This window comes from Pleurodeles waltl, chromosome 4_2 (genome assembly GCF_031143425.1).
Source record: "Pleurodeles waltl isolate 20211129_DDA chromosome 4_2, aPleWal1.hap1.20221129, whole genome shotgun sequence".
Classification (NCBI taxonomy): Eukaryota; Metazoa; Chordata; class Amphibia; order Caudata; family Salamandridae; genus Pleurodeles; species Pleurodeles waltl.
Window position 1 is genome coordinate 608,631,583 of NC_090443.1, and position 12,964 is coordinate 608,644,546.

At 50.3% G+C, this 12,964-nt stretch overlaps 1 protein-coding gene across 1 annotated transcript in view; it reads right to left on the reverse strand.

The window, feature by feature from the left end:
• Positions 1 to 12,964, reverse strand: part of LRRC39 (leucine rich repeat containing 39) — a 113,110-nt gene that overhangs the window by 50,965 nt on the left and 49,181 nt on the right. The window contains exon 5 of the mRNA XM_069232168.1: positions 6,792 to 6,928. Coding sequence (XP_069088269.1) covers positions 6,792 to 6,928 — 137 coding nt within the window. The remainder of the gene's footprint in view (positions 1 to 6,791; positions 6,929 to 12,964) is intronic.

Consider the following 12,964-nt stretch of genomic DNA (forward strand, 5'->3'; position numbering starts at 1 on the left):
GGGGGGACCAGAGCTACATGGGTCCCATCAATGGCACCTATGATGTTAAGGATATGTCCCAGGGCATAGAAGTCACCTTTAACTGTAGCCAAATCCTCCACCTGAGGGAAAACTATGTAGCTCCTCATGTGTTTCAGCAGGGCAGACAACACTCTGGACAACACGTTGGAAAACATAGGCTGGGACATCCCTGATGCCATGGCCACTGTTGTTTGAAATGACCCACTTGCTAGGAAATGGAGCACTGATATCACCTGCAATTGAGGGGGGATTCCTGTGGGATGGAGGATTGGTGACATAAGGTCTGGCTCCAACTGGGTACACAGTTCCTGGATTGTGGCACGGTCAAACCTGTAGGTGATGATTAAGGGGGTCATTCTGACCCTGGCGGCCGGTGACCAGGCTGGCGGTGCTCCCGAGGGCATTCTGACCGCGGCGGTTCAGCCGCGGCCAGAAAGGGTAAACCGGCGGTCTCCCGCCGGTTTACCACTGCCCTTGTGAATCCTCCATGGCTGCGGAGCGCGCTCCGCAGCCATGGGGATTCTGACACCCCCTACCGCCATCCTGTTCCTGGCGGGTCTCCCGCCAGGAACAGGATGGCGGTAGGGGGTGCCGCGGGGCCCCTGGGGGCCCCTGCAGTGCCCATGCCCATGCCCATGCCCATGGCCAATGACGAAGTGCGCCGGTGGTGATAATAAGCACCACCGCGGACGTGACCGCCATTTTCTATATGTTCAATCACTCGATACCTGATCTTCGACAGGAGAGGACCTACACTGCAAGTGCTGCTGTGACCTCGGTCTGGAAGAGACAATGGCACGTGCGTCTGGGGAAAGGGCCCCTGCCTTCACTGCACAGGAGTTGGAGAAGCTCGTGGACGGGGTCCTCCCCCAGTACACGCTACTCTACGGTCCTCCAGAGCAACAGGTGAGTACATAGGGTGCAAGTTGTATGGGTTATGCCTGGGTGGAGAGGGCTGGATGTAAGAAGGAAGGGGGCAGAGTTCCGCGAGCATGAAGGAGTGTGAATGCATGTGCCACATGGCAAGGGCAGGGATGTGTGCCACTCACTTCGACGGTGCAGTTGGTAATGACTTCTCCTCTTCCCCTGTACATGTCATGTAGGTCAGCGCCCACCAGAAGAAGGATATTTGGCGTGCCATTGCCAAGGACGTCCGGACCCTGGGGGTCCACCAGAGACGGAGCACTCACTGCCGTAAAAGATGGGAAGACATTCGCCGCTGGAGCAAGAAGACAGCGGAGGCTCAGCTGGGGATGGCCTCCCAACGTGGGAGGGGTGCCCGTCGCACCATGACCCCCCTGATGTTCAGGACCCTGGCGGTGGCCTACCCTGAGCAGACACAAGGGGGTGAGTACACTCTCATTCTGCTGACTTTGCACGCAGTGGAGGGGTCTGGGTGGGGGAGGAGGGCTGTGGGTTTCCCTAGGCCAGGGCGAGTTACGTAGGCTCTTCCGTAATGCAGGCTATGTGCCACTCCACCCCACCTCTGTAGAGTGCCAAGTACAGGTATACACGCCCCTGTGTCATCTATGTGTGCAGATGTCCACCATAAACATGTAGGCCATATCCCAGGAACTGCATCTGTAGAGTCCAAGAGCGCGGCGTAGTGCAGGGGGCTGCTGTGTCTGTATTGTCTGCCAACGGTAGCGGTAAGCCATGCACTCAACCTGTCCTTCTTCTGTTTCCCCACCCCTTTTTGTGCTCTCCCTGTTCTTTTGTGCATCAGCATCATCAGGCGGAGATACAGTGGCACCGGAGCACGAGGGGGCTGCATCCCACATGGCCATGGAGGGCCACACCACGGACTCCGAATACACCAGTGGGACAGAAGGAGAGGGGAGCTTCATGGCGGTCACCGGATCAGCAACCAGCGACACGGACTCGTCCTCCGATGGGAGCTCCCTTGTAGTGGCAGCACCATCTGTGCCCCCCACTTCTACAGGTACAGCCACCACCACCCTACCAGCACCGCCCTCCCAGCAGCCCCTCAGCCTTCGCCCCGTGCCCGCTCACCCAGGAGGGTGGGCATCACCTTCGCCCTAGGCACCTCAGCCCCTGCCCCTGTCACCCCTGCTGCCCTCAGTGAGGGGGCCATTGACCTCCTCAGGTCACTCACTGTTGGACAGTCTACCATTGTGAATGCCATCCAGAGTGTAGAAAGGGAGTTGCAACACACTAATGCATTCCTGGAGAGCATTCATTCTAGTCAGGCTGCCCATCATCGAACCCTGCAATCTCTGGCCTCAGCACTGATGGCAGCCATTGTCCCTGTGTCTAGCCTCCCCCCTCCACCTTCCTCCACCCAGACCCAATCCCCTGTACCTCAGCCTATCCCAAGCACACCATCAGACCAGCCTGAACACACCTCAACACACAAGGGCAGCTCAGGAAAACATAGGCACCACACATCCCACAGGCACTCACACAAGCATCACCCACATACAGACACAGCAACATCCACTGCCTCCACTGTGTCCCCCTCCTCGTCGTCTCCCTCCTCCCTCCCAGTCTCGTCTACACCCTCACCTGCATGCACTACCACTACAGCCACTAGGACTCGCACCAGAACACCCAGCACCACACCCCGCTCACCTGCACTCATCACCCCCGCTACCATTTACACATCCCCTGTGTCCTCTCCCAGTGTGTCTGTGACGCCCCCTCCCAAAGTACACAAACGGGAACACACACACACTCAACATCCATCCACCTCACGACAGCCTCCAGAACATGCACCTGCACCCAAATCATCAAAAGTTACACCTCCTACAACCACCTCCTCTTCCTCCACTCCCAGACCCCCTCCAGCTACCCGTCCCAGTGGTCGTCAGAAACTTTTCCTGAGCAACGTTGACCTCTTTCCCTCCACCCCCCCCCTCCAATTCATAGGTCCCGTAGTTGCAACTCATCCAAAAAATGTCCAGTACCAGTGGTGCCTGTTAGAGGTATGTGGAGTGCACCGGGCACCAGGGCAGCCAGTGTGACACGGAGCCAAAGCACAGCCAGTCCCCCCCCCCCCCCCCCCCTTGTGAAGCACCAGAAGTTGGACAGTGCCCGACGGGAGAGGGTGAAGACTCCTGCCGGCAAAGCTGCTCACAAGGGTCCTGGGGGGAGTGTCGAGTCATCTGTGACTCCTCCCAAGGTGGGGAAGGGGCAGAAGAAAGCGCCAAAGTCTGGGAAGAGCAGCACGGTGGAAAGGCTGCCATCATCCCCGCTGCCCAGGACGCCACCGCCACCCCCATCGTCACTGGTCAGGAGACCTCCGCCAGAGTCAGTGCCCAGGAGGGCAGCCCAATTGTCACTGGTCAGGAGACCACCGCAGCACAATCGTCACTGGTCAGGAGACCACCGCCAGAGTCAGTGCCCAGGATGGCAGCCCAATCGTCACTGGTCAGGAGACCACCGCCAGAGTCAGTGCCCAGGAGGGCAGCACAATCGTCACAGGTCAGGAGACCACCGCCAGAGTCAGTGCCCAGGAGGGCAGCACAATCGTCACTGGTCAGGAGACCTCCGCCAGAGTCACTGCCCAGGAGGGCAGCACAATCGTCACTGGTCAGGAGACCACCGCCAGAGTCACTGCCCAGGAGGGCAGCACAATCGTCACTGGTCAGGAGAGCACCGCCAGAGTCAGTGCCCAGGAGGGCCCCGGCAGCCACAGCCCCGCTGGGCAATGAGGGACCACCATGGCACACACCGCTGCACAGGTCAGAGACAGCAAAGTCAAGCACCACTGAACAGGGCAAAGACCACCATGGCAAACACCGCTGAACAGGGCAAGCACAGCTGAACAGGTCAGAAACTGCAAAGTCAAGTACTGCTGAACAGGGCAAAGACCGCCATGGCAAGCACCGCTAAACAAGGCAAGCACCGCTGAACATGGCAAAGACCGCCATGGCAAGCACCGCTGAACAGGGCAAGCACCGCCAACTCAAGCTAGCCCATGTGCGGCAGGGGCAGTGATGGAACTGGGACCGTCACGGGGAGAGTGATGCACTCTGGGCACCAGTCCCCCTCCAGAACCAGTGGAGAACAGCATCCACTACCTCAGTCCTTAACAGGATGAAGCACTCTGGGCACCAGTCCCCCTCCAGAACCAGTGGAGAACAGCAGCACCCACTACCTGAGTCCTTAACAGGATGAAGCACTCTGGGCACCAGTCCCCTTCCAGAACCAGTGGAGACTGTTATCCACTTGAGAGTCTGTGGCTTTGCACTCCCCAGGATGGTACAGTGGGCAAACCACCCACTGCAAAGACTTGTGAGACTGTGGCTTTGCACTCCCCAGGATGGTACAGTGGGCAAACCACCCACTGCAAAGACTTGTGTGACTGTGGCTTTGCACTCCCCAGGATGGTACAGTGGGCAAACCACCCACTGCAAAGACTTGTGAGACTGTGGCTTTGCACTCCCCAGGATGGTACAGTGGGCAAACCACCCACTGCAAAGACTTGTGAGACTGTGGCTTTACACTCCCCAGGATGGTACAGTGGGCAAACCACCCACTGCAAAGACTTGTGTGACTGTGGCTTTGCACTCCCAAGAATGGTACAGTGGGCAAACCACCCACTGCAAAGACTTGTGAGACTGTGGCTTTGCACTCCCCAGGATACATCAATGGGCATGGAGCCCCGTTGTGGATCTGGCGTGGTGCTGTCATCCGGCTGAGGTGCCCCCCTTCCCTTCCTCCTGAGGTGCCTGTTGTATTTCTATCTGATGCCCCTGCAGTGTTCTCTCCGTTTCTGGACAGGTATCGTGTGTGGGCCTCGCCCATGCATTTTGGGCCCAGTGGTCCACGGACATTGAATGGTGCACTACTAATTGTGATGTATATTTTTGGAATGTGTATATATTTCTGTATATATTAGCTTACTGTATTTTGATACATTACAATGGTTGTACTCATTTCCTTTTGTCTTTGCATTCTTCCGGGGGGGTTGGGGGTTGTTACTGTGATGTTTGGAAATGCATTGGTGTGTGTGTTGTAGTGTGCGAGGGTCGGGGTGGGGGTGGGGGTGTTGCATGTGTGTGCCCCTGACTTTTGCCTCCCCCATTCCCTATGTCGTAGGTGCAGTACTCACCGTTGTCTTTGGCGCCGGGGTTGCTGATGTTCGTAGAGGAGCAGGAACACTATCGCAGGGAGTATTTGGAGTTCTGGCTTCATGGTGCCCTCCTTCCTCGTGGAGTGTGTTAAGGTGAGCGTTTTCCCATTGAAATGGCTGTTTCCGCTGTGTTTTTATCCACGGTGAATCCGCCCCGGAAAAGGTGGCGGATTGGCCTGTTGTAATACTGTGGGCGGTACTTTGTCTTCTGACTGTCTGTTGGCGGTGACCGCCGCGCTGCTTGTCTGTACCGCCGTGGCGGTCGGAGTGTTAAAGTGGCTGTCTATGTTGGCGGTTTCCGCCACGGTCATATTTCCCTTTTTTTTTCTCGCCGGCCTGTTTGCGGTATTACCGCCGCTTTAACACCGTCCGCCAGGGTTGTAATGACCCCCCTAGGTTTTTCCCGTGTGTAACTACATCCCTTTTCTAGTCCTCCCATGTCCACTTAGCAGAACCTGTGTCCAAAGAGGTTGTAGTATTTCACTTCGTCCTGCACTGTAGCAGTTGCACAGCTCCTCCTTCAATGACAACTGCAAAGTTACACGGTCGGTCGTGGCAGCCCCTTTATTTGTGATTATTGACTGGAGCATATACAGAGAAGGGCAAGCTCGCTAATTATTTGGTCCCACTTATCGACAGAGGGAGACATGGGGAAGCGTACTTTGTTATGAAAGATACATTGTTCTGTCATGGAATGACTGTACTATGGAACATCAAGGCTAGGAATATCGGGGTTCACTAATATCGTGGGCAGAATACACAGGGAGAAAATATCAAAAGGTAAGTTTGAGAGGAAATATAGATTTACTATTCTTAACTTCACATCTAGGCACCTTGAACATATATGTTGTTAAGGTCCATATGTGAGGGGTTATATATGGCAAATCTATACCTACTTACCTTTTGATATTTTGTACTTGGATGTTCCGTCTATAGTATTTGGTGGCATCGAGAGTCCCACCTCTGTATTTCAGTGGCACACCTGGTGGAAGGACACGGAATTCTGCTCTTATTGCCACCAGCATTCTCTCTTGCCTTACAGACTTCCTCTACTAACCTCTCACAAGAGCCCTTGTGTAGTTAACAGTACACCTGCCCGTGGGCTGCTGTGATCCACCGAGGGGTGATATTGGCTTTTTGGGATTTCAAGGGTCCCTTCTCACATAAAGTAGTGAGACCCTCTTTTAAGTATGTCCATCTTGGCATCATCAGCGGCTTCTATATAGCGTCTCACACACACCTAGATATGAGCTCTGTTGGATGCCTCTTGTCTTTGGTAGGTTTCCCTCAGGCCTCAAATCACATCTAAATGCTTTATTACTTATACAGACAGACGAATAGATTGACAGATAGATATACAGATACATATTTTGTGATTTTGGTATGGGACAAAAGGGGGTGGAAGTCCACCCACATTGTCCCATAGCGATAGGGTCGCTCATCCAAAACACATACATAGTTTGTCAAGAATCCAAGAATCTTGTGTTTCACATTAATAGTTTTAGTAAGACAAAACTTTGTAAACTAAATCCTGGCTAGAAGGCAACAAGATGACTGTATATTGCAATGCAGTGGAGCACTAGGTTTGAGAGAATGTGGCATATCCTATCTGGCACTAAAGCCAATATGTTATTGCAGACAATAAAGTGTCATCTTTGCTTTTTCCCCAAACCTGGTGTGGAAGGTCGGAAATATCTCTGTTCACAGCCAGTTCCAGTTTCTCCAGACATTCACAGCCGCTGAGCTCTACTGGGACATCTTTAATTCGGTTATAGCTGACAAGGAGCTCTCGAAGTCGAACCAGCTGTCCTGCAAAAAAGAATTCATTCAGAAAAATGCTAAATTATTTCCTAGTAGAACATTATTCCTGATTGCGTCTGTCAGTGTCAGACTAAATTGACCTTTCTCTAGGTTAGGGATGCTGCTGTTTGATTTGGACACGGCTCCTCACTGATAGCCTGTGTGATCACCCACCTCTGCGGCACCAACGGTACGAGTTTTCCCAAAACATATTGAACAGCTCAATCAAAATACGAACATGGGCCACTTTTGCTGGATTTCTATTTTATTCATTAGAAAAAACGAGGTCGATCCATTAAAAAAATGTCAGACAGGTCAGGTAGCTGAGTGTGGTAATACTGACACTCCTGAGGCCTATGTAAGACCTCAGAACTGCAGGTTTGAATCCTGGCTGCACCCTTCCAAGATCCATAAACTGAGGGGTATATTTTTGAGCGGTTTGCGACATGCTCGTACCAGACAACGTGGTACATACGTGGCACAAACCACTACGGGCCATACTTATGAACAGTTTGTGCCATGCTTGCACCACGCAGTGTAGTAAATGCTTGCCACAAACAGCTGAGTCATATTTTTGAAGCCATGCAAAGCCACTTTGTGTAACTTTGAATGGCTCTAAAAAATATGGAGTAGACAGCGCAAATGGCTGTGTTGTCTCACTCTGCGCAAGGGAGGCATTCAATCGGCATTGCATGGGTGTTCCCCTGCAACTCCCACGGACTTTGACACATTTCCAAATTTACCAAACCTGATAAACCTGGGAATGCACCAAAATGAGAGGCCTCCCAGGAGTGGAGTAACAAGGAGAAATATCTCTCGTTTTTTCCTCTTTCTATGAGTGCTGCATTCTCCAGCACACATAGAAAGAGGAAAAAGTCTCTCAGGATTGTTTTTTTGCAGGAAGGTGAAAGGGTGTCAGCTTTGGTGCTAGGCTGCCAAAAGGGCGCCAGCACGGGGGGAAAGACAGGAATGAGCTGTATAGGATTACTACAGTGTTTTCCTGCCTTTCCCTGTGACACAGGGCAGCTCAGCAAGGTGAGTTGCTGTACTGCCATGCACCACAAAACCCATAAATATTGGCCAGAGTAGCACTGATTTGGGTAACCTGTTATTCAGCACCAATTTGCCCCACGGTGTGATTGTGCACTTTATAAATACATAATATACGTATATCTCACATTTTCTCTGTATACAACACACACAGAGGTGCCAAATGTACTGTACTATTTATTACAGTTATATGATGGAACCATGCATGCAGCAAACACGTATGCCTGAACAACATGGTCGGAACAACAACCACGTTGTTTCCACACGTCTTTACCACGCATGCCTTTACAACGATTTTTCGTTGTAAAGGCATTCCTAATAAAGGCATGTGTGGAAACGGCATGCATGGTTGTCGCATGCCACCCCCCCCACCCTAAAAACAGAAGTACTCCGACCCTCCCACCCTTAAAAACTACCCCGATATGACCCCTAAAACTGAACCCCCACCCCCAAAAATAAAACCCAACCCCTAAAAACAAAATTACCCTGACCCCTCCACCCCGCCCCTAAAAACAGACGTACCCGACCATCCACCTTTAAAAACTACTCCAATACCTCCCCACCCACCCTGAGCCCTACAACTGAACCCCATCCCCAAAAATAAAACAACCCAACCCCTAAAAACAAAACTACCCAACCCCACACCCCTGCCCCTAAAAACAGAAGTACCCTGACCCCCCACTTTTAAAAACTACCCTGATCACCGCCCACCCACCCTGAGCCCTAAAACCGACTGCCACCCCCAAAAATAAAACTACCCAACCCCTAAAAACTAAATTACCCTGACCCCTGCCCCTAAAAACCGGACCCTGACTGCCCTGAATACAAAATTACCCCACCCCCACGCCTAAAAACCCGACCCCCCACCCGTCCTAAATACATAATTACCCAACCGCCCCACCCCTAATAACCCGCCCTCCCACCCAAAATACAAAATTACCCCAATCCCCACCCAGCCCCGAAAAGCCCGACCCCCAACCTGCCCTGAATACAGAATTACCTCAACCCCCTAAAAACCCGATCCCCCCACCTGCCCTGAATACAAAATTACAACAACCACCCACCCCGCCCCTAAAAACCTAACCCCGACCCACATTAAATATAAAATTACCTCAACCCCACCCCTAAAAACCCACCACCTGCCTTAAATACAAAATTACCCCAACCCCTCCACTGCCATCCCTAATAACGCGCCCTAAATACAAAATTACTACAACCCCGCTCCTAAAAATCGAACCCCCCACCCGCCCTAAATACAAAATTACCCTGACCCCAACCCTAAAAAACCACCCTCCACCTGCCCTAAAAACATATTACCCCAACCCCCAACTACAAAATTACCATGACCCCCGCCCCTAAAAACCAGACCCCCCATCCACCCTAAATAAAAAATTACCTGCCCGTCCCATAAAACCTAGCCCCCCACCCCCTTGAATACAAAATTACCCCGGCGCCCTCCCCTAAAAACAAAATAACCCCGACACCCCACCCTGCCCTAAAAACCATAGTACCACTCCCCCACCCCCACCCCTTAAAAAAAATAACCTAACCACCCCAACCCCTTAACCCCCACCCCTAAAAACTATCCCCATCCCTGCCCTAGCCCCACTTACCTGACGGAGTCCTCTCCCGATGGATCTTCCTTTTTCTCTGCCTTAACCACGCATGTGCGTTGTTTAGCACATGCGTGGTTAAGGCACAGAAAAAGGCCTGCATTTTTCAGTCAAGCGTCATTCCGCTTGCGTGAACAACGCAGGCGTGGTTCCGGACGTGTTGTTCCAGATCTTTCTCATTTGTTACCATTGCTGATTGTGGGTCATGCTGCCCCTCTCCTACTTCATCAATGGGAATAAGTAGCACATCATTCTCGATGCACATGTATATGGTTCTTGTCATGCTGTTTCTGACGTACAGAAGTTATAAACAAAGGTACGCTAGACAAAGAACACAAGAGTTTTTTGTGTCAGTGATACAAACATTATGGTTTTCTGTGATTTACTTATCTCAGAACGAACCCCCCAAAAAGGTTTAAAAAGGGGGTGTACCATTGTGATAATACAGAGTTTGACTTTTGCAGTTTAGTAATGTGTGTAGATTCATTAGCATATTTCCCTAAAAGTAATGTTTTATGCAACTTCATATATTTTCAACGTTAACAACATATCATGATGATGCAAAAACATCCTCTTAGGATTCTATCGTTTTAACATATCAATATCATAATTGTCTATGAAATACAAAAAAATTAAAAACATATTTGGATTAACATTTCCTCAGAAGAGGAGACTCTTTTAGCTACCGGAATGGTGTGGTTTGTGTAACAGTTTGAACAACACGAGTTGCATGTGTTGCTGCTCCAAGAACTAAACCTCAGTCAGATGCCTCCCAGCGTGCTGCAGGATTGCTTTTTATATATATACATATTTATATTATATACATATTCACAAAAATAAACATTACAGGGACGCTATAGTTAGGCTCACATTTTTAACGTACCAAACCATGGAAATTTGCATGTTATAAATGGAGTTATCTCAAGTAAGTATAACTGATGCCCTAAGGTAACTATAACTCGCACCCCCCAAGCACAGTTTTTGTCATCCAAAATGTTACTGCAAATATTACGTTAGTATTATCAGTGATGTTATCAAAGATGTCATGAATTTTGGGGGTAATTAGCAGTGCATGGCGAGGGCATGAGTTATAGTTACTTAAGATAACTCTTACAGGTGAATTTCTGAGGTTTCGTACTTTTAAAATGTAAGCCAAACTATAACATACCAGTAACTTTTTTTGTGTGAATTTCTATGTTTTTTTTAAATTGTATTTCCTAACTATAATGTCCCTGTAATCTTTGTATTTTCAGTGAATTTGTATGGTTTTTGTAACGTAAATACATTTTCATTACTATACGTTAACCCAATCACCGCTGCACACGACCTGTGGTCAGGCCCTGCAGAAACCCCCTATAACAATTCAAATTTGCACTGGGTTGGCTGCAGGGCCTCCAGTCAACCCCCTAACCACCCAACCGCACGCTGAGCAAGTCCTTTGGCCATGAGCAGTTCCCCCTCCTCTGGCCAATTTTGGCCTCAGGGACCCCATCCCCCGAGACCCGGTGTTAATATATGTATTTTCTTGGGGGAGGAGGGCTGTGGAGCTCCCCCGCATTCAATTACTAATTCTGCATGTGAGGTGGAGGTCCCTGGGAGTGTGGGGGACAGCCTTCCACAGTCCATTACAAATTGTGCCCCGGGGAGGTGGCAGTCCCTGGGGCTCTGGGGGAGCCACCTGGGCCCCACATTCCATTACTAATTTTGGCTCAGGGAGGTGGTGGTCCCCAGGGCTGCGTGGTGGCCAGGCGTTCCCCTGCATTTCATTACTATTTCTGTCCCTGGGAGGTGGCAGGGCTGCAGTAAGGCCAGGTGCCCACCCCACCCCCGCATTCCAATACAAATTGTGCCTGGGGAGGCGGTAGTCCCTCTAGATATCTATCTATATATTTTTTCTTTTAACATCTCAAAAACTACTGAATTGGTTTACACTAATTATAATGGGAAACACACTTTTTTTTTACCCCCCCGCTTTTCTCGGCCCCATCTCGAAACTTCCCATGTACAACAAGATTCACAGGAACACTTTTTGGGAAAATTTTGTGAAGATTTGTCAAACGGTGCCAAAGATATATGCAAGTCAAAAAAATGCTTTTTCAATGGAAACATGGTCCTACCTATAACTACGTACTTGCGACCGTCAGTAGGTAATATATATTTATATACACCACCCAGTGGCGATTGCCACTGGGTAGTTATAGTTAGGTTAGCTGTTCCATAGAAAAAGCATTTTTGTGTTGCTAATAACTTTGGCCCCATTTGACTAATCTCTACGAAACTTTCCCAAAAGATGCTGCCTTGCCATTAGCTTGGGCATGGAAACTTTTGGAGTGATCCGTCAAGCCGGGTCGACAAAAAAGGGGGGTCTTAAAACACAAAAACACAAAACATTTTCTACAGACTACTTTATGCAGAGCTATACCAAAAACTGCTGAAGGTAATTACACCAAATTTGGCAGGAAGCTAGATCTTTGGTCCGCAAACTGTGCTCTTTGTAATTTAGTGTAAATCACTTCAGTAGTTTTTGAGAAATGTAGGTTCAAAAATAATGATATATTTGGACGGTAGGGTCCATGGGACAAAAAAAAAACAAATGGCGACTGGGCCACATTAATTAATTATAGGTCCCAGAGCGCCTAACCCCGAGATGGTATTCAATAAGGGGAGCTATTAAAGACCTCAGGGAGCCCAACCCTGGGGCTAAAATGTGCATATAAGGGGAAGGCTACTGAGTGTCCGCTCCTTAAGCCTCCAGAGGCTCTGGGGACTCCATCCATGGCTGGTTTCAATAATAAAGGTGTGGGGTGCCAAACAGCCCTCCTCCCTGGGCCATCACAGGCCTGGAGGAGCCCATTCGTGGGCTGAAGTGTCTCATAATGGGGAGTGGGAGACACATAGCTTACTGCCCAAGCCATGACAGGCCCTGAGGAGCACACCCCCAGAGATGACATTTTTCATAAAGGGAAGGGGGCCACGCACCCCTCTCCCCAAGCCTCTAAAGGCTATGAGGCACCCACCCCCAGGACCAAAATTATTCAAAATGGGAAGGGGGTCCTCTCCCGAACTTTTGAAGGCCCTGAGGACCCCATCACCACAGCAGCTAAACCAATTAAAAGGGAGGGGACAAGCAGCCCTCCTCCCTAACCTTTTATTGGCCCCGGGGACCACAACCCTCTGGGCTGTATGCAATTAAATCTATTCTAATGTGACATTTCTGTCTTTTCCTGCCGAGGATTGCTTTGTCTTGTATGGTGGTCCCAGGCAGAAGTCTGGATATGCCAGGGCTTCAGGCACTGTGCCCTGGTGGCCCATTGACAGATGGACTGGTGGGTCAAGTGTATCCAATGCCAGATCCAACTGAAGAGCCACTGTCGGAAATGTG